We start from the raw sequence: 27,746 nt of genomic DNA, 5'->3' as shown, positions 1-27,746 counted from the left end.
GGAGAAAAACCCGCCTCCAGCTCTGTGTATCAGTTTATACGTGTACATATGACACTCCTGTAATGTCTAGAAATTATTAACCTGATTTTTCAGATGGGAGTGCTTTTCAGCCCTTCTCAGGCAGAAGAGGCAGGGGCTGCTGCTATACTAAATACTGTTGAGGTTGGGTCCTGCAGAGAGGGATAACTAACTCCTCTGGTCACCCCACTGGCTCAGGCCTGAGCAGGACTAGGGAGGAGGCAGGAGTGAAGAAGGGATGGAAAGAGCCTTCCCTGCCCTGTGCATTGAGAACTAAGCAGCAGCCTGACTGCCCCGCCACCACCCTGAGGCCCCCTGAGGCTTCCAGAGTTAGGGCTTCTGCAGGCTGGGCTTAAAGAGTGGAGAAGAGCTGCAGGCAGCAGCCTCCATCCAGCCCAGCCAAACAAAGCTGGTTGTTCTCTATTTCTACGTGATTTTCAAGTGACAGAAAGTGCTTCCATTGATCCTGGAAGCAATGTCCTTCCTATGTGCAAGCAGCCTGTCACTCTAGGCAGGATTTTTGTTCTAAAAGCTAGCCTCCTATTATTCATCTAGCCCTTGGCTCACACTTGCCGTTTAGCTTCTGGGTGGTGCCCTGTGGGATGAACCTGTAGATTTATTTCTCCCAGAGCCAATGAACTAACCTGACTCACTCTGCTTTTATTTCAGGGAATAAAATGTCCCAGTTCTGTCCCCATCTGGTTAGTGTTCCTATCCCATTTCACAAATAAGGAAGTAGGCTCGGTGCAGGACAGGGGCTTCTCCAGGGCTAAGTCCAAGTCATCAGAGAGCAGCCTCACAGTAGGCTCCTAATGGCCATGGCCTCAACAGGTGGCCTGGCACAGACACCAAGCCCCGAGGGCTAAAAGTCACAAGGAGAAGTTGACCCCATAAAGAGAAGTTGTTGGAATGTATTTGGCCATAGCACTGGCTAATAACTCCGTGAAGCCACAGAATCATCATATCAGTGCTTGAAGAAATGCCAACAAAAACCTCAATTTTTAAAAACTGTGAGATTGGGATTCCCACTCCCGAAGGAGACCCTTGTTCTGTGCCTGGGGGGGAGTAGTCTCAGAGCAGTGGGGCTCTAGATGCCCGCACCCCCATAGAGCAGGAGCAGCAATGAGTTCCTGCTTTCTCTGATGGGTTGAGCATGTAAGCCTTGGGCGGGAAAGGCTTGAAAACTGTTGCTTGACCCCACATGGTCACTACAACAGGTGCTCACAGTCACACGGGTATCTAGTATTTATGGTCAGGTCGCTGGTCCCCAAAAAGGAAGGGGGAGAGAGGTAGTTGAAGTGGGATTTGGAAACTGAACTGTCTTTGGCTGGCTTGCTCTCTCTTGGCGTTGGCCTCCCAGGATGGACAAGAACACGCAAGTTCATTTCTGGAGGACCATGATGTACTACAGTGAAGGTTCACAGAGCTGCTGGGACAGGACGCAGAGAAATCACTCTACAGCTACAATTAGATAAATAAGGGTAGTACATACCCAGTCTGGCAATCTATTGCTGCCTATGATCTGTGATACCAGAGCCTTTCTTTTGTTGGTAACATTGGCTATTGATATGGGAAGGCAATGAGGCCTCTGTGTGCTCTGATTTTCTTCCAATGGTCCAAAACAAAAGCCAGCCATTACAAGGATAGCACGGAGCCACAGTACTCTCTTGTGTGGTGACTCTGCCTTATGTATGTGTAGCCTCTCTTTCCAGGTGACTTCCCCACAAGGAAGATCATAGAAGTTGGACCTGGAGTAAAATATAACTTTTGTGACTCCCGAAGGTGGCGTGGTAATACTGTATGGCCTGTTCTCTTTGCTGAAATTCTCAGGCTTGGAAAACAGTGTTCCTGTCCTAGACAAATCCTGAAGGAGGCCCCATAGAAAATGTAGAAAGGAACCTGATGTCCCAGTAAAGGATTCTGGAAGCCTTGAGAAGAGGAGATTCAGCCCTGAACCTGAAAAGGAGACATGGCCTGCACAGGTTTCAAGGTCTAAATGTGTGCATTTTGTGCCCCCTCCTAGAAGAAGGAGAAAGCAGATCCATAACCAGTGTCCCCTGAGCCCTGGCACAGCACTTACCTCCTCACCATTCTGGCCCAGCTCTACCTTGGGGGGGAACAGAGGGAGGGAGCAGGGTGGTTTCCTTCTTGTTGGTTTACAGGCTGGTGTCTAGAGGGAGGGGGACAGACAGACACACAGAGAGAGAAAGAGAGAGCTAATCAGGCAACAGGGAGGAAGAGAAGGAAGTGGAAGCTGGTTTTAGGAATGGTCAGGGATGTCTGGAGAGAAAGGATGGAGGGAGGCGTTGCCTGTCTTTAAGGCTGCCCAATAGCTATACGCATTAATTCTATTCCACTGTCGACCCCTTTGGACTTCCAGGCTCCTGTCCTGATCATTTTCTGCTGGAGCATCTTCTTTTACTTGAGATTCATTGGCCTGAGACAACATCTCAAAATGACACCTGCTTCCAGCTTCCAAGCTCTGACAGCACCTTAGGTCAACACTATCTTCTTCACCCTTTATGACATTCCTGTACTGTCTGATTTTTTCAGGTGGGAAAACAAAAGCACAAAATACTGTGCCTAAAAAAGCATGATTGATAGCTATGCCCTTGTTTGCCTCAAGGGGCCACCCCCCACCTTGGGGTGCTCCTCCTTCCTGTCACTCCTAATGAGCCCTTCATACTGTGGGACTAGATCTCTCTAGCACTCTCTCTTTTCACACTGTCCTCTCCAGCAGGATCCCCCTGGAGCCCATGGGTCACTGGATCCCTGGTTTCCTATCTGAATGCACTTCCCTGAGGGTTTTTCTTCCTCTTCAATTCTCCATTTGGAATCCGCCCCGGGTCTTGCCTTGCTCCAGACTCCTGGGCTCTGGGGCAGGAGTCAAGCGTGGTCATCTCTTTATTCTGAACCAGTCCAGGCCTGGCATGGCAGGGCAGGATCTAAGTCTCCCACGGTGGATGATGAAGATGGAAATGGATCCAGACTCCCATCTTTCCAGCTCTCTGCCCTGTGCCTCCTCCCTCCCGGCCAGAGTGTAAGCCTCACTCTGGTGGGGAAAGATCCTGCACAGGCCCAGCCACATGGCCACATTCCTCACATTCAGAGGGACCCCTCTCTGGCTTCTCTTCCTAATTTGGTAATTACAAAGCCTCCTCCCTCCCTCTCCTCTGGGCCTGACCCAGACTTCCCCTTCCTCCAGCCCCCTCCCAGAAGAGGGGCTCAGAAGCCGCCTGACTCACCTCCTTTGCAGCAGCAGCCTGCTCCCTGAACAGCCCAGCCAGCTGGGCCACGGAGGGGGGCGCCGATTCATCCACTTTGGCACTGGGCTCTGATCTTTCCTGGCAAACCAAAGGGAAGCGAAAGTTAATCGACAAATGTACACTTGGCTCTTCTCAAGTGTTGTTCCTGGGTGCCACACAAGGCATTTGTTTTGTGGCCATGAGCAGGGAAGCTGTGACAATGAGGTATTTCAATAGCCTCTTGCAATTGGCCCCTGCATCCGAGGATTTTTTTTTTTAAGATTTTATTTATTGGGGCACCTGGGTGGCTCAGCGGTTGAGCTTCTGTCTTTGGCTCAGGTCGTGATCCCAGGGTCCCAGGATCAAGTCCCACATCAGGCTCCCTGCGGGAGGTCTGCTTCTCTCTCTGCCTGTATCTCTGCCTCTCTCTCTCTCTGTGTGTCTCTCATGAATAAATAAAAAAAGATTTTATTTATTTATTCATGAGAGACACACACACACACACACACACACAGAGAGGCAGAGACACAGGCAAAGGGAGAAGCAGGCTCCATGCAGGGAGTCTGACGTGGGACTCGATCTGGGGTCTCCAGGATCACTCCCTGGGCTGAAGGCAGGCGCCAAACCACTGAGCCACCCAGGGAGCTCATGGGATTTTAAAAATCATCCAGTCAACCACATTTAGTGCATATTTACGATGTGCTCAGTCCTGGGTGTGACTCTGGGGGTCTGGAGAGGAACAAAACTTGGTCTTGTCCCCAAGAGATACCCAGGAATCTGGGAAGTGTACAAGCCCCTTGTTCCTCATTCTTCAAAGACCCAGGCTGAAAAGAGGGTATCGCATAGATGGCACAGGAGTCTCCTCCTCTTGGTCAGAAGAGGCTTTCAGAAATGGGGGCTGGCAGATGCCTTGGAAAGCAGGGCTTGTAGTGTATAGAATGGGGTAAGCAAGTGCCCTTTATTGAACTTTTAACCTGTATATGTCCTGTCCTCTCTCCATGAGTGCCTTGGACAAAGAAGTGTGTGGTATATATTTAATTATAAAGAATTAATAAGAAATTATTAATTGATAAATAAAGAAATGAATAAAGAAATAATATGAGGGGCAGGTAGTATGGCCGATGAAAGCTGGACCACCTGGACTCAACCCCTGGGTGGTTCCCTGTCTTATGGGCTCAGTGACCAGGGCAAATGGCTTTACTTCTCTGTGCCTCGACAGGGTAATAGTCGTAAAGCGCTCCTAGGGCGGGTCTGCGGACTGAATGATTTCCGCGTGGGTCCTCGGAAGAGTCGTGCAGCCAGGAGCACTTCTGACCCGCGAAATAGCGAGATTCAAGGATTCACTTAAGAGCTTTAGAAGGCTTGTCATTGCCATCGGCGATCTGGGGATTCAGGTTAGGTACACGCACGATGCGCTTCTGCGCTGCACGGCGTCCTCACCGAGAGACCTCATTCCTCTCCCACTCTGTCCCTTTGTGCTGGAGGAACCACCTGGAGGGTAGACTTCTCCAAGTTGGCCACAAACATGCCTGTGCCCCTGCTCTGTCACTGGTCCTCTGCGGCCACCCCTCGAGGTGCCTCCAGGCTGCTGACCTGACCGAGATGCACCCTGGCCACTGTTGGCTCCCACGTGCCCCTGGTCACAGAGACACATGCAGTGAGTCAGTGAGTGCCACCAGTGGCCACCTCCTTCTGCCGAGTTGCATGTGGCCCACGTAACCACCTGGCTTTAGTATTTTTTCAGTGTCCAGTCCTATAGACATTAGACTTTTGGTGTTTGGGACCACAATGATGGCTGCAAACTCCCTCTGCCATGTCCCCTCCGCAAACTGGCTGACCCAAGAAAGTCTCTCTTTATCCCTCCAGGGGGCTTGTGGCCCACAAAGACAAGGCATGCCTCCTTCCAGTTGCAGGCTTGCGCCCCTATAGGCTGCATGCTCACACTCACACATGCATGCGTGAGCAACAAGCTCATATGCACACACTTCTAGGTCCCTCCTTCTGTGCTCAAAGGTGTCTCCAGCCTTTCTTATTTGGGTGCTCCCTCCAAAGCAAATGTCACTGGTCGTCCTAGACCCACCTGGTTGGACCAGGGGCAGGGCAAGCCCCAACCCTCACTAACTTTTGGTTGTGAAGTTAAGTAAATGGGGCCGAGCTCCACAGAGAAGGCTTTGCTTAGACATGGAAAGGCATGGCTGGGAGCACAGACCTTCAGATCTGCGAACAGGCTGTTCTGGAGGAAAGAACAGTTGGTCTTTACTGTTTCCTGTTATAATTCAAGGTCAAGCCCATTCCAGCCTAAACACCCAATACTGACTTTGCACAAAGATGTGAAAGGATTCACCTCCGTTCAGGATGCCAGGGCTACCCATAATGCCGGGGAGGCGTGGGGGCATCTGAGGCCCACTGAGTCGTGCCCTGCTGGGTAGTGCTCACAGGACTCACACCTGTCTGCCTTCCACACCTGCCATGATGGGCGTGGTCACAGGCAAACATCTTGTCCCTCAGGAGCTACTGAGAGGCTTTAGGCACAGTGTGATTAACTGAGCCACTCTTGGCAAAGACGCTGGGCTGATTGGTTTGTCCATCTGTCTAACTTCCTGCCCACATAACAGATCAGTCTCTCTGTCCATGGCTATTTATTGCTCGGGTCCTGCTGACAGCGTACTTTACCTCAGCTTCGAAGGCACCAATCACTGGTGTGCAGGAAGATACATTCCAGATAAAAATAGAGCTGTACAGGAATAAAAAACTCCTCCCTAACTTCCTTGTCTCAAAACTGGGCTTGGCAAGGGGCTCAGAAATGATAGAACTATGAGGCTTCTGGAAGCATTTAGGGCTTAAAAGCTGGGTTGAAGGAAAGATTATGATACATCTGAGTTTGTTTTCCTGGAGCCCAATGAATGACTTTTCTTTAGAATGGCTAAGGACTCCAGAGCTTGTTGAAGCCTGGCAAATCCACTCACCACCAGTCCCTGTCCAGATTCTTCTTCTGTGCTGGCACACAGAAGCCCAGAGAGGGCAAGTAACTTAGCCAGAGTCACACAGGAGAAGCCAAACAGGATAATCTATGAAACACTTTACTCTAACACCTGATAATCCAGCAAGCGGTATCAGGCGAGTAGTATAATTTGTGAAGGTGCTTTGAAAACTGCAAAGTGCTATATATAAAAAGTGAAATTATTCTTAGCCACTGGGTTGCACAGGTACAATGGGAGAAGCATACCCTTGGAGACGGGCAGAAGTCAATGGCCCAGCCTGTTTGAGGCTCTGCCTGGATTTCGCCTTATGATTCTGGCTGGTGCAACTACTAACCTCCACCAGTGGTTCAAAGGCAACTCCTCAGTTCCAGGTTAGAGAGCGACTTCTCTAGCTTTCTCTCTCAGCACTGTGGCTGCTTTGGTAGGGCCATGATCTTACCCTGACGGAGAAGGACTTCAGTGTCCCTGCCCTAGTTCCAGACTTTTCTGGGACCCCTTCCTGGGATTAAGTGTTCTTTCTCTGTCCCTAAGACATCCATAAGGTATTTAACACAGAGCCAGAACGTTGAACGTCTTGATGGAAGGGTGCTTTCTTGCCCCTGCCCACATCCAACTCAGCCTGCTGGGTCAGGGTTGAACCTGTTCCCAGAGTCACTGACACCCTAACTTACTTACCCTTTAGGACCACACGGGTCACAGGCCCTCCCCAGCCTGCATCTGGACTGAGCCTGAGTCACTGCTTAGACCTCAGCTGGTCCCCTCTTCTCCGGCCAATCTCTAGGTCTTCAATCCATTTCTGGACTCATCTCCTTTCATGTCCTGCTTTAGTGGACACTCGTCTTTCCAGATGGCAGGGCTCCACTCCATTTTCCTGGGCCCAGATCTTGCTTACCAAACTCTCCCTGCCACGTTTCAGCCAGGCTCTGCCAGCCAGCTTGTAATCCACTCCTGTGTTCCTGTCTGACTCTGCCTAGGCCAGAAAAAAATCACCTCTGGTGTTTACTTTCCATTTCTATGGGACTTTCTTCTGAGAACTGAGGAGGCCTGTGTCTGGACAGCACGGAACTTCCCCCAAGCTGTTGCCATGTTGAGTAAATACAATTTGCATGCTGCCAACCATTCACATAGTGGAACCTTTGTGTACAGGCCTGAATTGGGCTCTACCTACCTCCCTGGCTCTGCCCTTGTTTCTCCATCCTCCTCCTTGGTCCAAGGTCTAAGTATCTGACACTGTCTGGGTCCTGGATTAGGGAAACAAGGCACCGAGAGAGGCCTTTCCATCTACAGCTTGGGAGGAGAAGCAATGAGAAGACTCAGCCCCAGGGGCTGAGGAACCCTTGCTTTTGGCTAAAAGGGAGGTTCTCTTGCTCACCAGAAACAGACTAGAAACCAGAGCTTTGAAAGTATGTGGTATGCTTGCTTCTTTGCTCTTCTAGAATGATGGATTTTAACAGTCATTTAGAGAGAGTCACACTCTGCCAACATGATCATACTTCAACTGTCACTTCAAAAGGGTCAACCGACTGTCTCTTTGGGATGCCACAATGGTTCCAGAGTCTTCCTTTACACTCTTACCTTTTCCCTGACTCTTCATTTCATCCCAATGTCCATGTAATGGGATGATGCGAATGGCATTGGACCGGGAACCATATAGGCCCATTTGACCTACCTACATTCTTAGAACCTCTGCTATGTGGGAAGCACTGTCCTCATAGCACTTCATATACTTTCTGTAACTCTCACGATACTTCTTTCAGAAGAAGAAACTACCCCAGGTTGTTGAATAACTTGTTATTCAAGTTAAAAGTGTCCACATCAGAGTTATGTAGATGCCAAAGCCCTAGCTCTTTCCAGACCAATATGCAAATTACTCTAGACCATTGATGTCTTATTCTGGCGTCAATAAACATTTGCTGTCCTGGGGTATAACAGTAAACAACACAGAGTTATTACTCTTAAGTGTTGTCTTCCAGTGAGGGAAACAAGCAACAAACATATACAGAAGTGAATAAGATGACTCGTTAAATGCTAGGCGAGAGATAAAATAGGGCATTTTATCTCTGGGGATGTGGGAAGATGTTTATGAGGAGGGGTCATTTGAGATAAATCCTGGCTGGGGAAAAGGTGGGAAGAAAACTCCTGAGCAGACAGCACAAACAGACTGAGGGCCAGAGTGACAAGCATGGCAAAGACACACTGTATACATGAGACGAGGGGAAAGTAAGGATGAGAGGCAGCCTGGGGCCCACCATGTGGGCAGCAACCTGTATTTTATTCTGAGTTAACAGAATGCCATTCAGAGGGTTTCAGGGAAGGGTGTGACCCAGGTCACACGTAAGAGGCTCTCTGTGGAGGATGGATGGGAGTGGAAGCCCAGAGTCCAGGAGGGAGCCTCTGGTGGTGGTAACGGTGGAATGTCCAGGCTTGTGGCTGGCAGGGAGTCAGCAGGGGGTGTCTGGGCAGGGCAGTGAAGAATTATTGATGCACTGGGTCTGGGGAGCAAGAGAAGAGAGCAGTCTGAAAGTTTGATTTGGACAACAGGATGCAGAAATACTTTTCCTGAGTTGAGGAAGGATTGCTGTGGAGAGTGATATGAGTGTGGTTAGGTGGGGGATGAATAACTCTTTCCTGATCCTGAAAGTCTGAAACATCGATAGACATCCAGGTGGAGATGCAGTGAAGGTAGCTGAATGGATACCCAGGTCTGGGAGCTCAGAGGAGGCATCCACGCTGGACACAAAACTGGAAAGTCACTAGTTAGAGCTGCTGTTTGCAGTTGCAGGACTAGATAAAATCATAGGATACACAGAAGAGGGAAAAGAAGGGGTCCACAGACTGAACCCAGGGCCACCTCCTTATCAGCACAGAGCTAGCTTTTATTCACAAAGGAGAGGGAGCTGCTCCTGTTACTGCAAGGCCAGCCTCACAGACATTTTCTTGCAGATGGGATGACTTGGGGCCAGATCTCTGTGGCTTAGGTGACAGAGGGCAAGAAATCCTGGAATGTCACCAGACAGGAGAAACATCACCACTGTCATCTGTGCTGTTGAGTCCCTTTATCATTTCCTGAACATGTAGAGCCACACGGGAATGCCCTGGGATGACAGTGTGGCCCTTGGTGAGCAAACGGCCTTTTGGAGGTGATGGGAATGGAGAGGGGGTCCAGCAACAAGATAAGGCAGAGCAATAGAAATGGTGTATTTGAACACTGAGCAGATATCTCATGCCAGTCCAAAAAAGTCCCAAATATCCCCTACCTGCCCATTTGTAGGCTTTAAGGATCTGAAAATTGCAGATCCTTGGCCTCTGAGACTCTCTCTCCGGGGGAAACCCAGGGCATGAAAAGCCCACAGACCTCTGATCCGGGGAGTGTGTCCCTCCTGAGGACCTTTAGGGCTTCCGACTTCCTCCCAGGATGTGGTGCTACAGCCCAGCTGCGTGGACACATGTTAGCAGCCCTCGGCCGGTGGGTCAATACTGACTGCCTCAGTGGTCTTAGAATCAGTGTAGCTCACAGCCTTGGATGCCTGGTGGGGTCAGCAGAGTTAGCAGCAGCGGTACAGGCTGGGTTAGGGTCCAGGTGCATTCCCAGGAAACAGCAAAGACAACAGAGAAGTGGAAGAGAGATGTTTATCCTGAGTGCCATTAGAGTGATGGGATGTTATAAGTGTAATTTGGGAGGCAAGGAATGCTAAAATCTCTATCAAACCAGTTAGCTACTGGACAAGCATAAGGAAGACACATTTATTTTGGGTCTGGTGGAGCTGGGGATGCACAGGGACAATTTGATAGAAGTGCAAAGAGCAACTAATTCAGAGTCAGATCTGAGGTCTAGTCTTGGCTCTAACATGTACTGGGCGGGGATCTTGCTGACTCTTGGTTTCCTCATTTGCAACATCCATCAGCCTTGTTCCAACCCAGTGTGCAACGCATGCCTGGTCTCCTGGAGGCTGTGCTATCATTCTCCCACAGACACCAAGAAGGGGCTAGAATCCCCCGGAGTCCCCATAAGATTCAGAATTAGCCCTGTCTATCCCAGGAGGCATGCACAGCTGATGATGTTATTATGCTCTATGTGAGGCAGTAGAGCACAGAGCTCAGGCTTTTGAGCCAGACTGCTTGGGTTTAAGTCCTGGTTCTGCCTTCACTAGTTCTGTGGCCTTGGACAGGTTACCTAGCTTTTTGTGCCTCAGTTTCTATCTGTAAAATGGGGATGATGATGGTAGCACCTATGATAAATGGTCATTGGAGGGATTTAATGAGTTCATGCATGTAAAATACTTAGAATGGGGCATAGCATGAAGTCAACATTCCAGAATTGTTAACTATTACTAAATGCTGGCTATGGGGCTCATGGCTCCCCTGAATATGGCAAGGGATGTCCAAGGTCTCATCCAGTCTACTCTTGCTCTGCCATTTCCTTTGGGTCACAGAGGCCTCAAGGGGAACCCCAGACGACGAAGGTGTGCTCCCTCTGTTTCCTGCCACCCTTAGTTCAGGAGTGAGCTATCTTGACTCAGCTATTTTTGTTGGCTGTCTTTTTACCAAGGCAGATTCTCAACAGACACTCCATCCCTGAGTGTTCAAGCCATCTTTGAGAGACTGATGTGCACAGTAACGAGCGATTAAAAACAATAAACAAAGCTGTTATTTTTATGGTTTTCATGATCATAACATAGGTCATGAATACATACACATCCCAGCTGTCCAAAGCCCTGTGTCAAATCAAAAGAGTTGGATCAAAATATCACGTACATGGCCACTGACTGATGAATGGAGAAACAAATGTAACATATCCATGTATTGGACTATTACTCGGCCATAAAAAGGAAGGAAGTATTGCTCATCCTACAATGTGGATGAACCTTGAAGACATGATGCTTGCTCGGTTAGAGAAGCCAGTCATTGAAGACCACATACTGCATGATTCCATTTACCTGAAATGTCCAGAATAAGCAAATCTAAAGACAGAGAAGACCGTAAATTCCTAGTAGTAGTGGATTACTCTGTCATAGATTACCACAGAGAGTGGTGGCTGTGCAGGGCTGGAGAGGGTTAAAGATAAGGAGGTGGGGTGACTGTTAAGGGGTATGGGGTATCTTTTTTGGTGAGGTGACAAAAATGTCATAAAATTGACCATAGTGATGGTTGCACAACTCTGTGAGTATATGAAAAACCATCAAGTGTTACCCTTTAAATGGGTGAATTGTATGGTATGTAATTTCTCTCTCAATAGGGCTTGTTGGCTTGGGAGTGGGAGAGGCCAATGGAGAGAAACCACCTCTGTTTCTATGTTCCTGACTTCCCTTCCTTCCTGTTCAGCATCCTCCACCTATAGGCTCCGGCTTTCCCAGGCTCCCAGCATGCCTTGCAGCTGCAGATCCATACAAGAAGTCTTCCAACTTGCTGCTGGAGGGGCCGATTATGCAATCAGGTACCTTATAGGTTTGTGAAGAGGACAGAAGAGTTTGATGTCAAGCACCCAGTGAGGGCCTGTCACTAAGGAGGCACTCGGTTCATGGTTGTTCACTTCTTTATTCACTCAGTGCCTATTTATTGAACATCTATCATGTGCCCAACACTGGCTAAGTGTGGGGACATAAAGCTGCAAGTTCACAGTCCTGGAGCTTAAGGAGCTGCTTGTCTAGCTGAAAGACAGAATAATAATAATCAGGGAAACTTCATGGGGGAAGTGATGCTTAAGCAGTCTTGAAGGGTAAATAACAGTGTGGCAGGAGGGAAGGAGGGAGTCGGGGGAGAGGGAAGAGGCCATGCCAGGCACAGGGGACTGACTGGCAGGTGCAAAGTGTCCAAGTGTGGAAGACTAGTAAGTCTCTGGGGAACTTTAATTGGTTCAAGCTGGTCTAAATGGAAAGGGGATGGAAGAGACATAGAGAAGTAGAAAGATGTTGCTTGTCCAGGATGAGGCATATTCAAGTTTTAATTCAGGCTCTAGCACTTATTTCTTAGCAGTATGGGTGACCTTGGGCAAACTTGAGGTCTCTGAGTCTCATTAACTGGAAAATCAGGTTGATAATCCCTGTCTCACTGTGTTGTGATGGGGAAGATAGGAGATGAGAGTGGCCTTCGTAGCCAACATTTGCTGTGACTGTCCTCTGTGCTAGACGCACATCTCCTGGGACATGCACAAGAAAGCCATGGTGATGCAGCTGGACTCCAGAATGTGGACATTATTCCCCAGGCTAGGGTGAGCTAATAAAACATTGTGATGGGGGTTGGAGGCTATAGGATTTTCTGTGTAGGAGGATCACTCTGGGAGCAGATGGTACAATAACATATATTTCCACCCATTCTGCAGTCGCTGGGCGACTAGAAGGATCTGTTGCTGCTCTTTGAAGGTGGTGCTGTTGAAAAGGGACATGTGTCTCCATCATCATCATCATCTTCCTTTTGTCCTTCTTTTATTCTTTCTTTTATAAGATATTTAAAAATCTATTTATTTATGAGAGACATACACAGAGAGAGAGGCAGAGACACAGGCAGAGGGAGAAGCAGGCTCCATGCAGGGAGCCCGATGTGGGACCCAATCCCAGGACTCCAGGATCATGTCCTGGGCCAAAGGTAGGCGCTCAGCTACTGAGCCACCCAGGCATCCCTTTTCTTCTCTTTCTGAGTATTGCTTGCTATCACCTCATACAGGGAGCTCTCAGAGGCTTGCTGGTAAGGATGCTAGGTAGGTCCTGCACATAGCCTTGGATCTGCCCCTTTCTTGTGTGATTTTGGTTAAGTCAGATGAGCTCCTGAAGCCTTGGCCTCCTTATCTGTATGTTGGGAATGAGGCCAGCCTCACCTTCCTCATGGGATAGTTGGGAAGCCCTATGGACATGAAGATGGATGCACACTAGACGAGAGGAGACAAGAGATGGCCACCATGGGTACTGTCTGCACCCGAGTTTATGGGCTACTGGGGAACAGGGACAGTTCAAATGTATTTAAAGTATGATAAATCTGCATGGTGGGCAGATTAATGGCCCCCAAAGATGTCCACATCCTCGTCCCTGGAACCTGTGAATATGGTAGGTTCCATGGCAAAGGGGAAGGAAGGTAGCAGATTGGATTGAGGTCACTAATCAGCTGCCCTTAAAACAGGGAGAGTGTCCTGCATTAGTTGGGTGGTCTCATGCCATCAGGGTTCCTGGTGTGGCAGACTAGGGTGGAAGGGGAGAGAGAGTCTGGGAGGGTAAGGCTGTGGGGAGGGCCTGACCCGTTGACCCATCAACCCATCACCGTGGGCCCTGAAGATTGGGGTGCATAGGGGTGGCACAGCGAAGCCAGGCAGGCAGCCCCAGAGCTGGCAAAGGTGAGAAAATGATTTCCCCCCCTAGAGCCTCCAGAGGAAATACAGCCCTGCCAACCTCTTGATTTTAGTGCAATGAAGCCCATTTCAAACTTGTGACCACCAGAACTGCAAGGTGATAGACTTACATCGTTTAGGCTACAGTTTGTTACACTGGCCATGGGAAAAGAATGCGGTGAGCCAGCAAGTGCTTGCAGAGCACCCACTCACTGCATGCTCTGAGCTGTGGGAACAGGGTGGTGAAGACAAAGTGCCTGCTCTCACTGCTCTCACTGGAACCCACATTTGGTGGGGAGGGACAAATGAACAAGTGAATGTATAATACAAGAGTGGTGCTAAGGGTCTGGAGGGTTTGCCTGAGACGGGGGTGCTGGGCACTGCTTGTGTGCATGTGGTCACAGGAGACCTCCCTGAGGAGGAGGGGGAGGGCCAGGGGAAGAAGAGAATGGGGAAGAGGTGACATTGAGTTGAGGATGCTATGATTGGAGAAGGATAGGGCACCAACCTGGCCAGAGGTGTCTGGGAAGGCTTCTAGGAGGAAGTACCAACCTGGCCAAGTTTGAGGGATGAGCACGGCTGGGTCCCTCTCCCTTCAAGGGAGCAGTATATGTGGAGGCTGTGAGGCCAGGGGCACTCAGGAAGCACAAGAAGCCCCTAAGCCTGGTGTAGGGCTTGAGGTGTGAGGGGTAAAAGGAGGCTGGAGTGAAAATAGTGGCCAAAATGGAAAGGGCCCTCTAAGCTGGGACCCTCCTCTAAGGGCCATGCAAAGTCATCGGAGGGTTTTAAGCAAAACCATTGAATTTATTTTGATGTTCCTTCTGGCTAAGAAATGGATGGGCTGGGTACAGGGAGCCCAATTTGGAGGTTGTTGCCATTGTGATAAAAGGTGGACAGGAAGCACATGGACGGCCCACTGCTGCCCATAGAAGTGGATCCTGGCCCTGAAAAGCACTTTCACTAGGCCAAGCCTTTTGCTGGGTCTGGATCTGCCAGGGAGCCAGGAGGTGCATTTGGGAAGAGTAAATGTAGAGGGCTGGGAAGGGGGCTGAGAGCCCAGGCAATGTTGAGGGTCGACAACGTCTGGGGGCAGTGGCCAGGATGAAAGAAAGTCTGATGATAGGGGGCCGAAAAGTCTTAAAGATCAGGAGTCTGCAGTCACTAGTTTATAGTGTAGGATGTTTAGCGTTATCGGGGCCCTCCCGTTAACTGCAGCCTCTAGTAAAGGATATACTGTAAGCAGCAGCCTTTATTTGTGGGTGCTTTCTTAAGGGGTAGGGTGAGAATCAAAACTGTGTACAGCCCACCTTTTGTGGGTAAAGGAATAGCCTCAAGATGCAGAGTCTGTGGATTCACCCACTCAGAAGATCTAAATGAGTCTCTAGCACACAGCAGGGGGCTGCAGGGGGTCATGGATGAACGGACTGATGGGGGATCTCTTTATTTTTTTATTATTTATTTATTTTTTATTTTATTTTTTGATGGTGGATCTCTTAGGGCTATTGGCCTTGTAGGGGAGTGAGGACAAGGATTTTTCAGAGGCAGAGAACAGGGCTCAAAGGTAACGGTGAGCAAGATGTCCTTTTGGGAATTAGTGGCTGTTTAAGTAAGGATGGCTTTATAGCTATAGGGCAGGAGCCAGCATTCTGCTGATCTCAGGAGTCCGCCCAACTAAGGTGGATGGTGGCTGAACTGGGAAGGGACCATGGGGACAGGAGTGAAAAGCAATTTAGGAGAAAGGAGAAACCAGGATGGGTGACTGACCAGGTGGCGCCAGGAGGAGTCAGATTCCTGTCCAGATCTCTGGCTGCTGGTGGACAGGGGTGCTCTTTCCAGAAAGGGGAGCCTGGGGAGGAAGGGAGCCGGGGGCAGGGTGCGAGACGCAGCAATGGCCTGGGAGGGAGAGCCCCCCCCCCCCCCCCAGAAGGCCAGAGGACAGCCTCTGCCCCAAGTGCCCGCCAGGGGTTTCTGGAGTCATACAGACCCTTGGTTTGCAACTTGGCTCCTGCCACAAGGTGAAGGCAAGCAAAGATTGCAAAGAGTCAGAGAAGGTGCCGGGGTGAGGAAGAGGCTCTAGACTGGGCTTTCTACACCACTGTCACCTCTCCCCGCCCTCCTACCCCCAGCGGGGCAGAGGGGCAGAGTGAACCCAGCCTCTTCTGTCAGGCAGCTTCTGAACGGCTGGGCCTTTGCTTGTTTTTAGTTTTTCTTTGCAGGGCAAACGGGACAGTGTGGAAGAAGTGACTCTGCATAGCTGGCAGGGGGATTTAGGGGGATTTCTCCGTCTGAGGCCGACAAATCAATCTACAATCCATGGCTCTAGGAAGCAAGTTCAGAAGTGCCCTGTCCTGTGCTCCTCTTGCCCTGGTTAGTCACATAGTAAAGCTGACTTCACTGAGAGCCCCTCTAAGCCTGAGGGTGGGTTGGGCCCAGGGAGACCCCTGCGGTAGCTGCAGCCACCTGGAGGCTCGCATGAGTGCCTAATTAGGAGCCATTTCTGCTTCTCAAGGGAGAGTAACAGTGTATGTGAGTGTCCTGGGGTCTAGGACATTTGTCCTTCAGGCCGAAGCAGAAAGCTGAGACATACCTTCTAAGATTAGAACAAGTCACCCAAGGACCCGGGCCTGCCTCCCAGTCAGCTGCAGCCTCTCCTATTACAGCAGCTCCCCTGTCCTCCCCTCCTCCCCCCAAGTCTGAAGCTGGACTCACAGCAGGGAGCCCCTCTGGCTGCTCTGTGGTTTGGGCCACCATGGGCAGGGCACCTTGCTGGGCCCTCTGCTCCCTCCTGTTGTTTGACCACATCTAGGAATCATTCATTCTCCCATCCATTCTTCCTGTACTCCAGGCCCTGCACCGGAATATAACAATGAACCAGAGGACACTGCTCCTTTCATAATGGAAGTTAGTGATGGAGCCATACACTCAACCACCACCATCATTTTTCCCTGGGGTTAATTGTTCTTTAGGGCAGAAAATGATACAGAGGGAAAGGTTGGGGGGAGATAAGTAGAAGGGATGCAAGCAAGGTATGTGTGTGGTAGGGAGGGCAGGAAGTAGCCAGGAGCATTCCAAGTAGAGTTGATACAAAGGCCAAGAAACCAGAAGAACAGGTGTTTGAGGAAATGAAAGGAGGCTGGACTCAGAGAGTTGATCCAATACCTACAGTTTTGCAAGGTCATCTCTTCCTGCTGTGACCTCTGAGCACAGGGATCATGTATTATTCATGTCCCCACCCCCAGCCCATTGCCTGGCCCATAGTAAGTACTCAATACATGTCAGTAAATGAATGAAGGAAAAAATGAAGGATGCTGCAGGACTAGCCAACACCCCCAGGCTGACATTGTGAAAGCTTGATAAATATAGATCAGGACCTTGAAGTGAAAATGGAAACAAAGGGTCAGCCAGGGTTGGCTGGGCGCACCCCACTTGAGTATTTTCATGAAGGCTCATTGACTCATCCAAGGTTGCTGGAATACGAACTAGAGGGCAGAGAATGAGATCTTCCTTGCTGAATCTAATGCTTAGCAATCTAAGCCTCCAGTCTCTACTTGGAGCTAGGCAATCCATCATAATTTCATGTTCCCATCCCTGGGTATCTGTTGTCTCCAGTTTTAACAACCCAGTGTATACTAAAACATGACATCTAAAATGTGTCTATTTCTGTAGCAAGAGTGATCGAATCTTTGTGTAGGCTGTTGATATTTTCAGATACATTTCATCAAGGAGCAAACTAAGGCAAAGGGAGGCATGAGTCCCATGTCAACGTAGAATGATATCTGCCCCAGTGGATCTGAAAACCATAGCCTTGGGCTGATCTCTGTAGCTTTCCCCCACGCCTCTGCTGCCTGGGCTGCTCTAGAAGAAGTCCACAATCCCTGGTGCATCAAAGAGGCATCATGCATGGGCCAGCCAGGTTCTACCTGCCCTAGTAGCCTGTTCAGCTGGGATGAGGCCCAAGGGGTCCTGAAGCTGTTATTTAATTATTGCTCCCATGTCCTCTTGCCACATCCTTCAAAGAAGAGAAAAGAAAAATCACCTAGCTGAATGGAGTTGCTTCGCTTGAAAGGTCTGTTGGATTTTATAGAGCAAAACTGCTGGCCTCCTTGGCATGAAAAGGGGAGACTGGGAAGGATAGGGAGTTTGGCCTTCAGCCTGCAAAGGCTTGGGATGGCTAGACCTCCCTTTTTCCTCTGCCCTTCGCTCCAGCTGCTCCCTTTGGGCCTGAGGCTGATTCACAGTGGGATTGTCCCTCCAGGTGCTACCTGAGCTCGCTCCAGGGCAGCAGTCCCACCTGAGTCCAGACCTGCGTGAAGTGACTGCAGTGCTGCTCGGGTCCCCAATGTACCCAGCATGGTCGACACTCTGAGTGATCTATCCGCACCTCTACCATTGCTCACATGTCTCTCCTTGGAAACTGGTTTTTAATTAGTAATAGTAACCTTTTGCCATGTATTTTCTCAACGGTAATAAACCAGCTCATTTGTTGAATGTTTATCATGCCAGGTGCTATGTTAAGATTGTCTCTTACAATTTTCACAACAGCCCTGGGACATGGATTTCCTAATCACCTCCAATTTGCTGATGAGAACACAGAGAGCGCAAATAATGGGATCCAATATTGCACAGCTACTCATGGCAGGCTTAGCCTCCACATGTAGATGGTCTACTAAAGCCTGTGTTCCTAATCACAATACCATGTTGCCTCCAACAGAAAAGTAAAAAAAAAAAAAAAAGAAAAAAGAGAAAAGAAAAAATATTTGGAAGTTCACGTTTTGGGATTAAAAAGGACCCATCAAACATTACTCTTTGGTAATAATAAGATAAACAACCCAGTTAAAAAAAATGGGCAAAGGATTAGAGCAGACACTTCACCAGAAAAGATATATGAATGGTTAATTAGCACATTAGTGATTAAGTAAACACAAATTAGAACTGTGAAGATAACACTACATACCCACAAGATGGCCAAGATGCAACAAACTGACATTACGAGATGTTGGTAAGGCTACAGAGCAATTGGAAGGCTCATACCATTGGTGAGAATGCTAAATGGCATAGCCACTTAGAAAAATATTTTGGCAGCTTCTCGTCGAGTTAAACGTACACTAACTGAACAACCTAACAATCCCACTCTTACGTATTTGCCCAAGAGAAAGGAAAACCTATGTCCACATAAAAACTCATATGTAGGGCAGCCCGGGTGGCTCAGCGGTTTAGCTCTGCCTTCATCCCAGGGCATGATCCTAGAGACCCCGGATCGAGTCCCACGTTGGGGTCCCTGCACAGAACCTGCTTCTCCCTCCGCTTGTGTCTCTGCCTCTCTCTCTCTCTCTCTCTCTCTCTCTCATGAATGAATAAAATAAAATCTTAAAAAAACACCTCATATGTAAATATAGCAGTTTTATTATAAATAGCCCAGATCTAGAAACAACCTAAATGTCCATCAATCAGTGAGTGGGTAAACAAACACATTGCATGTCATATCACAGAATACTACTCAACCACAAAGGAATGAACTAGTGATACACACAAGGGCATAGATGAGTCTTGAAAGCAGTATGCCAAGTGAAAGAAGCCAGACACAAAACACTACCAGTATGATTCCATTTACATAACATTTTTAAAACACAAAGCAAAAAAATAAATAAATAAATAAATAAATAAATAAATAAATAAAAACACAAAGCATAATGACTGAGGGCAGATCACTGATCATCTAGGACCAAGGGTAGGGACAGGGGATTAACTGCAAAGAGTACAAGGGAACTTTTGAGGCTATGGAAATGTTCTATCCCTTGATTGTGATCTATATCTTGTGGTGGTGGGAGGCACCTGGGTGGCTCAGTAGTTGAGTGTCTTTGGCTCAGGTCATCATCATGGGGTCCTGGGATCGAGTTCCACATCAGGTTCTCCACAGGGAGCCTGCTTCTCTTTCTGCCTATGTCTCTGCCTCTCTCTCAGTCTCTCATGAATAAATAAATAAAAATCTAAAAAATAAAAAACTATATACCTTGTCCTGGTGGTTGCCTGACTGTATATAGTTTGTCAACACATCACATTGTACACTTAAAATAGGTGAATTTTATTGTGCATAAATTTTACCTTATGAATGTGATAAGCATTTAAAACATTTTTTAAAAGTACTCGTCAAATTAAAAATTTATTCATTTTGGGACACTTGGGCAGCTCAGAGGTTGAGCGTCTACTTTCTGCTCAAGGTGTGATCCCAGGATCCAGGATTGAGTCCTGTATTGGGCTCCTTGCAGGAAGCCTGCTTCTCCCTCTCCCTGTGTCTCTGCCTCTCTCTCTCTCTCTCTCTCTCTCTCTCTGTGTCTCTCACGAATAAATAAAAATCTTAAAAATAAATAAAATAAAAATTTATTTTATTTTATTTTAAAGATTTTATTTATTTATTCATGGGAGACACACGGAGAGAGAGAGAGGTAGAGACACAGGCAGAGGAGAAGCAGGCTCCATTCAGGGAGCCGAGCCCCATGTGGGACTCCATCCTAGGTCTCCAGGGTCATGCTCTGGGCCGAAGGTGGCGCTAAATCGCTGAACAACCTACGCTGCCCCAAATTTATTTATTTTAAATATTTATTTAATTTATTCATCAGAGACATAGAAAGAGAGAAGCAGAAACATAGACAGAGGGAGAAGTAGGCTCCCAAAGGGGAGCCTGATGCGGAACTCGATCCTGGATCCCGGATCACGCCCTGAGCCAAAGGCAGATGCTCAACCACTGAGCCACCCAGGTGTCCCCAAATTAAAAATTTTAAAGGGAGTGAGTTGCATTTTATCTGTATCAGTTTGCCTTTCATTTGTGCTGCAGCTCGGAGACCCAGATTAGCCCAGGATGCCAGTCCCATGGGCCCAATGGCATTGGCCAGAAGGCGCCATGCTGCTGGAGGTTGGCAGCCCCTGGCAGCCTCTAGGAGGGGTCACACTCAGCCACTCCTGCCAGCTCAGCACAGCTGCCAGCACTTGTGAAGCAAGAATGGTGAAGAAAGCACAGAATCTGAAGTGCCAAGATTTTACTATTCATGGGTGGTGGGAATCTCAGGCAATCGACTTACTTGCTTAGAGTCTCATCTGTAAAATGCGAATAATAACAGTCCCTACAGGTCATGGGGATGCTAAGAGCTAGTGCTTGATTAGACAGTTTGGGTTCAAATCCAAACCCTGCCTCTTACTAGAAGTGTGATCTTAGGCAAGTCACTTAACTTTGCTGAGCCTCAGTTTCCCTGCTTGTAAAATAAGGCTTATCTCATCAATTACAGTATATTATTTGGGTTATAAAACTCAAAGGAGATAATGGCCATAATGCCTGGCACATAATAAGCTTTCCCTCACACTGTTGTCACCTAAGATACTGATTGCCACACACTAGGTGCTAGCTGGAACATGGACTCCCTTGCGCTCCTTGCAGGGATGCCGGGTTGTTGCCAGTTGGTGTTGAAGAACGCAAGGGCTAGGCAGGGATCTGCTGCTGCCAAGTCATTTTCATTCTCACCCTGGAGAACAAGTTGGCAGACCAGGTAGGTTGGCACTGCATCTTAGTGTCAGGGGAATTTACAAACAGGAATCTTCTGAATCACGCAAAAGAGCAGACTGGCTAACTCGAGTGTGATTCTGGACTCCAGCCACAAATAGTGTCACTCACAGCAGGGCCATTCATGGGCTGGGGTCATGTGGATGTCTTGGGGATGCGGAGTGGGTTAATGGGGACAGGACCAGCCACCAGAGGGAAGCCTGCTTCAGGCCTGTAGGTGGGGAGGGGTCTTGCCTTTTACCCAGGACCCTGCACCATGAAGGGGCTGTAAAAGGGAAGCCCCGTAGCCAGAGGGTGAGGGTTGTGTCTGCCCCTGCAGGTCCAAGTCTGACCAGGACAATTTATCAAGTGGGAGCAGGTGCCCTCTATGGTTACTGTGGCTCAATGGCTTGAGCAGCTCTCTAGGGACCATGCTTGGGTCCAAATGGTGCAGGGATTAAGAATAAGGGGTTAAGTTTCTGGGAAGACATGTTCGGTCCTGCAGAAGGGAATATCCAGATGAGTTATTTCAAGAACTGAGCAGCCTGGAGGCGGGAGGCCACTGACCCCGCAGTCAGGGTAGCTGTGTGAACTCCCCGCCCCTCCCTGCCCTTCTGTTTCCTCATCAGTGAAATGAGAGGCTCGCTAAGGCCTCTGGAGCTAGCTGGATCTTTCTCTTTTGCCATTAACACCACTCTGAAGAAAACTGGGAACGCTTAGATCATCTTTCTTATGTAGATAAAAATGGAGGCAGACAGCCTAAGTTCAGGCAGAATGGGAGCAAACTGGAGATGCAGTGGTCCGCCTGGGACACCCTCCCAGACAGCTCTCCTCCTCCTTTCTTCAGAGAAGAGTCTAAGAGTGGAGCCTCTCCCATTCTCAATCTGGGAATCAAATGGGTAATGTGATATGATCTCTTCATTCCAAATTAGCAAACTGGGGTCAGTAATTCTGTTGGAAAGAAGGGTCTCAGAAAAGCAAGATGGCATGACTCAAATAGTCTAGGAAGCAGTTAGCACTTAAAGAGAAAGTGGGTCAAAACTCAGGAATAAAGAACAACTGATACCCCAGATGGAGGGGGTAGGGTTAGGAGGCTGAGGGATGCATGACCTTAATGTGGGTGGGGGGTGGGGATAGGGGAAGTAAACGAATACAGAGATCTCAATCTCTACCCTGTGCAGCTGCCCAGCTGGGCAAAGAATAATCCTCACTCTGATTTTCTTTTAAAGTCTGTGTTTTGGGGAACTCCTACAAACAAGTGACTGCAAGTTTACTTTTCTTTCATTCAGGATCCCTTGGCAGGTCATCTTGCTACCTGCTACACCTAGGGGACAGGTTTGCACCCTGGCCATCTGGAGAGCCTCACAGTTCCGAAGCAGGAAGGGCGGAGGCAGGAACCAGGGCCCTGAGAATTCATGGGTCTTCAGGGAAGCCCTAGGGGTCACACAGACCCCCTGCATGGGAAGGAGGATGGATCTTCCTTTCCACAGGGTACTTGGCCCCTAGGTTCTGAGCAGAAGTTCCTCACAGGAAACCCAAGAAAGGTCCTTCCAGTAGTGAGCACACAAATATATGGATCCCAGCCAAAGAAGCAATGAGTATGGGGCCTAAGACACAAATAAACCAACCTCCTCCTGCTAGCCTCTTCTCTGCATCTGTTCCATCCTCCACCGCCTGCACACAAGAAGTTTCTCTTTAGACACCAGCCAATCTGCTCCTCACCTAGGTAGGTGTCTGGGCAGATGACTCACAGGATGATTTGGTTTTTCTTATTGACAATGGAGCTGTGGACACCCCAGGCAATACTTAATCCCATCACTCCAGGACTCCCACACACACCTGCTAACTGCTTCCAGGGAGCCCAGGAGGGCTGTTGCTATGGCTTTTCCAAGAGAGGTGGCTCCACTCTCAGTGGCTTCCAGGCCCCTTCACACATAGAGGATCTGGGATTGCCAAAGGACCTTCTTAATGCCTGCAGAAAGTAGAGAGGAAGTGCTGTGCTGGTCACATCCATTTCAGGGTCAACACGGTGCTGGTAATGAGGTCAGACTGATCCAGCCAGTCTGCTCTCCAAGCACAGGCTAGGGGGATGCAGTGTGAGGGCCCAGAGTCCCAGGTACAGTCTACTTCCAGATCTGCCCAGATGTCAGCAGGGACCTGTCTCTTCTAGATTTCATTTCCTGTAAAACGAGGAGACTTGCTACACAGCATGATTATGAAGATTAAATAAAATGTGTGTGCAAAGTGTCTTATAGGCCAATGGTTATTGTTCCTGATTTCCACCAATTTTACTTAATATTGCCAAGAACTGGCCCTTTTTAGGGTTAGAGCTTGCTTGGTAGTCAAGACATTTAAGTTAAGCAGGGACTTCCTAGGTTCATCACTGCAGGTATTTTAAAGCCAAGTGAGATTTAAGAAGATTTAATATCCCCAAAGAAGTTGTGGCTAAGCCTCATTTTAGTGAAGGTGAGAGAAAGTGCCTGAAAAATAAAATGCAATCAGATGGCCACAGATACTTGAAAAGATGCTCGACATCACTATCAAGGAAATGCAAATTATTATTATTTTTTTAAAAGATTATTTATTTATTTATTCATAGAGACACACACACACACAGAGAGAGAGAGAGAGAGGGAGAGAGGCAGAGACACAGGCAGAGGGAGAAGCAGGCTCCATACAGGGAGCCTGACGTGGGACTCGATGCCAGGTCTCCAGGATCACACCCTAGGTTGCAGGCAGCGCTAAACTGCTGCGCCACCGGGGCTGCCCAAGGAAATGCAAATTAAAACTATAATAAGATAGCACCTTACATCTGTCAGAATGGCTAAAATAAAAAATACAACAACAAATGTTGACAAGGATGTGAAGAAAAAGGAACTCTCTTGCACTGCTGGTGGGAATGCAAACTGGTGCAGCCATTGTGGAAGACAGCATGGAGGGTCCTCAAAAAATTAAAAATAGAATTATATATGATCCAATAATTCCACTGCTGGGTATTTATCCAAAGAAAACAAAAACCAAAATTTGAGGGCAGCCCCGGGACTCAGTGGTTTAGTGTTGCCTTTGGTCCAGGGCGTGATCCTGGAGACTTGGCATTGAGTTCCACATTGGGTTCTCTGCATGGAGCCTGCTTCTCCCTCTGCCTCTCTCTCTGTGTGTGTCTCTCATTAATAAATAAATAAAATCGTTCAAAAAAATATTTAAAAACCCCGCTAATTTGAAAAGATATATGTGCCCTTATGTTTATTGCAGCATTATTTACAATAGACAAATTACAGAAACGATGCAAATGTCCATCCATAGATGAATGGATAAAGAAGATGTAATATATATTATATATATGTATATAACGAAATATTATGCAGCTATAAAAAAGAATGAGCTCTTGCCATTTGCAACACAATGGATGGATCTAGAGAGTATTAGGGTAAGTAAGTCAGACAGGAGGATGAACGCCATATGATTTCATTCATATGTGGAATTTAAGAAACAAAATAAATGAACAAAGGAAAAAAGAGATGAACAACAACAACAAAAAAACCAGACTTCTTAACTAAAGACAACACGCTAGTGGTCAGCAGAGGGGAGGTGGTGGGGATGAAGAGTACACCTATCGTGATGAGCACTGAGTAATGATAGGATTGTTATATCACCATATTGTATACCTGAAATGAATATAATATTGTATATTAACTATATTGGAATTAAAAAATAAAAAGCAATCAACCGATGAATTTGCAGGGAAGGGGCTATAGGGAAATGCAGTCATGATCTTTGCTCTGTTTAGTGAAGTTGGGGAAATTTGAAACAAGAGTAGAGTGAATGAGGAGTGAGTTAAGAGGACAGTGACACAGAAGCTGTATCCATGTGGGGTGTGGTTAAGGCCTAAGGAGCAGCACAGTCTATGTGCGTTCCTGAGTCTGAAGCTTCAGGAAGAAGTGGCCAGATAAGGATGCAGGGTAAGATGGGATCAGAAAGTGCTTACAGATAGTGTTCTGGAGACATGTTTGATTCATATCCCTGCTTTGCTCCTTATGTGACCATAGGCAGGCAACTTAATTTTTTTAAATTTTGGAGGCCTCATCTATAAAGTGAGAATAGCAACATTTATATCCCACTGGCTTGTCTAAGAATCAAGTGAGAGCATAAGGTACAGTGCCTAGCACAGAGTCGGGCACATAATAAGTGCTCAGTAAATGCAGGCTATTAGTAAACATAAAGCCAAAGCATTGAGAATTTATCCTGAAGAGTTAAATTTGGCCTGGAGTTTAAAGAAAAACATTTGTCCTGAACTTTTTTTTTTTTTTTAAGATTTTATTTGTTTGACAGAGAGAGGGAGAGCACAAGTAGGTGGAGCAGCAAGTAGAGGGGGAGGGAGAAGCAGGCTCTCCACTGAGAGGGAGCCCAGGCTTGATCCCAGCACTCTAGGATCATGACCTGAGTTGAAGGCAGATGCTTAACCAACTGAGCCACTCAGGCACCCATTTGTCCTGAATTCTTATGATGCAAATCCCACTGCAAAGAGGTACTAGGGCAGCCCCCATGGTGGTGCAGACATCCTTCTGGTGAAAGGGTTGGATGTTCAGGGAAGGGTGGGTGATCTGGCTTAGGCAGCAGGAAGGGCCCCTGTGACCTTGAAGGCCGTGGAGCAAGGACATGGAGAGTTCAGGGACAGTTCACATCTACTCTGGCAGAAAGAAGGGCAAAATATAGAGGAGAGCTGGTAAAAGGAAGGAAAAGCTGTCAGGGGCGGGAAGAGAAGACAGAGGCTCAGAGCTGGAGAGAGAAACATTCCAGACTGGTATCAGCGATAGGATCTAGCCAGAGAATAGACACGTGGCCTGAGGGGAGCCTGGAATAACAGTGCCCAGTATGCTTTGCTGAATTCCCACGCCTGGCTCTGGGTTCATGACATTTTGAAGGCACTGAGATTAATTAGCTGAAGTGTAGGTTATAACGGCAGAGTACAGGATCAAAGAGTGTTAACACGAAATAGTTCCCTTTTATAACCAAGGGAGAAATCCTAGCTATTAAAAAAATAAAAAGCGCCTCTAGCTATAAAGTAAGTAAAAATTTTATGGCAAAAATAATATAAATGAAGTAAAGAGAAAACAATGGATTTGGAAAGCATTTGTAACACAGATGAAAAGGAGATGGTGTCTGTTATATAAAGTGCTCTGACAAAACGACAAGAACAATGTATCTATAAATAAGCGATTCACAGAAAAAAGCAAACCCCCAAAGTCCAAGAAACATAAAAGAAGCTCAAATTTATAAGTTGTCAGAGAACTATAAATGAACACTGAGACTTTTCTTTATGCTTATCAGACAGGCAGGGGGGTTGTGGAGGCAGGAGGGAAGACAGAGAAGTAGCTATTGCTGTTTGGGAATTGGGAAAAAGGAACCATCATACGTTGCTGGAGGAAATGTGAGTTGTTACAGCCTTTTGGGAATGTTATCTGGCAACATTTATTAAATTAGATTACATAAACGTTGTAACTCAGGCCCATGCTCCTGAGAATCTACTCCATAAACATAAAAGACCCAGTATATAAGGACGTGGAGGTTGATTGCAGCAAAGTTTATAACAGCAAGACTGGGAACACAACAAATACCCATAAAGAGGGAAAAGGTTTATAGTCCATTCACATAACGGGTTATTATGAAACCATTAAGAAGAATGAATTAGAGTACTCCAAACATCCATGAAAAATTGTAAAGTGAGAACAGTTAAATGCATGGAATTCTGTATCATATGGCCCAGTTTTATAAAGCAACAGCTAAACAACCCACCCCCATACTGTGTGTATGTATATATCTACATGAGTGCGTTTGTATAAGCAATTATTTACAAAGCTACAGAGCATGAAGTATCCTATAGGGATTTCTGGAGGCTGGGGTGTGGGAAGGGAAGCGGATTTGGAGGAGTCAAATCAAATGAAAAACTTTGCCTGTAAAAAAACAGCAGGCTTGCTATGATTTCAGTTATGTCAAACTATACGTGTGTATTTGAATGAATAAATTAGAATTGATTTATAGGGTTACCTGTAATTGTTTTCTTTTCCTTTTTTTAAAGATTTTATTCACTTATCTTTATTATTTTTTTATATTTTATTTATTTATTCATGAGAGACACAGAGAGAGAGAGAGGCAGAGACACAGGCAGAGAGAAAAGCAGGCTCCATGCAGGGAGCCCGATGCGGGACTCGATCCCAGATCCCGGGATCACGACCTGAGCCAAAGGCAGACGCTCAACTGCTGAGCCACCCGGGCGTCCCTTTATTCACTTATCTGAGAGAGAGTGTGCGTGGGGAGAGCGGCAAACAGAGAGGGAGAGAGAATCTCAACCAGACTCCTCGCTGAGCATAGAGCCAGATATGTCTCAATCTCAGGATCCTGAGATCATGACCTGAGCTGAAATCAAGAGTTGGACACTTAACCAACTGAGCCACCCAGGCACCCCACCCATGATTGCTTTCAAAAGAAAGAAAGGCTGCCAAGACCTATAATAAGATAAACATAAAAGAAAAATGTTAAAAATACTGAAATGAGAGTTTTGAACTTTACTCCCTAAATCCTTTTGGAAGGTATGGTTTGAGCAGGGGAACAAATACCTGAAAACAACTCTAGAGTGAGTTGTCAGTCTACTTTTTTTT

At 47.5% G+C, this 27,746-nt stretch overlaps 1 protein-coding gene across 5 annotated transcripts in view; it reads right to left on the bottom strand.

Moving 5' to 3' along the window:
• Positions 1-27,746, bottom strand: part of RCSD1 (RCSD domain containing 1) — a 96,462-nt gene that overhangs the window by 15,435 nt on the left and 53,281 nt on the right. For 2 of the 5 annotated variants that reach the window (XM_077901528.1, XM_077901529.1), the window contains exons 2-3: positions 3,264-3,362; positions 2,099-2,188 (exon numbers count right to left, since the gene is read on the bottom strand). In XM_077901528.1, the coding sequence (XP_077757654.1) occupies positions 2,099-2,188; positions 3,264-3,362 (189 nt within the window). Of the gene's footprint in view, positions 1-2,098; positions 2,189-3,263; positions 3,363-9,599; positions 9,708-27,746 lie in introns of those variants that run through there. The other 3 variants (XM_077901527.1, XM_077901530.1, XM_077901531.1) reach the window with 3 other exon arrangements.

Source organism: Canis aureus, chromosome 6 (genome assembly GCF_053574225.1).
Source record: "Canis aureus isolate CA01 chromosome 6, VMU_Caureus_v.1.0, whole genome shotgun sequence".
NCBI classification, from domain to species: Eukaryota; Metazoa; Chordata; class Mammalia; order Carnivora; family Canidae; genus Canis; species Canis aureus.
This window is presented reverse-complemented; position numbering and strand designations above follow the sequence as displayed.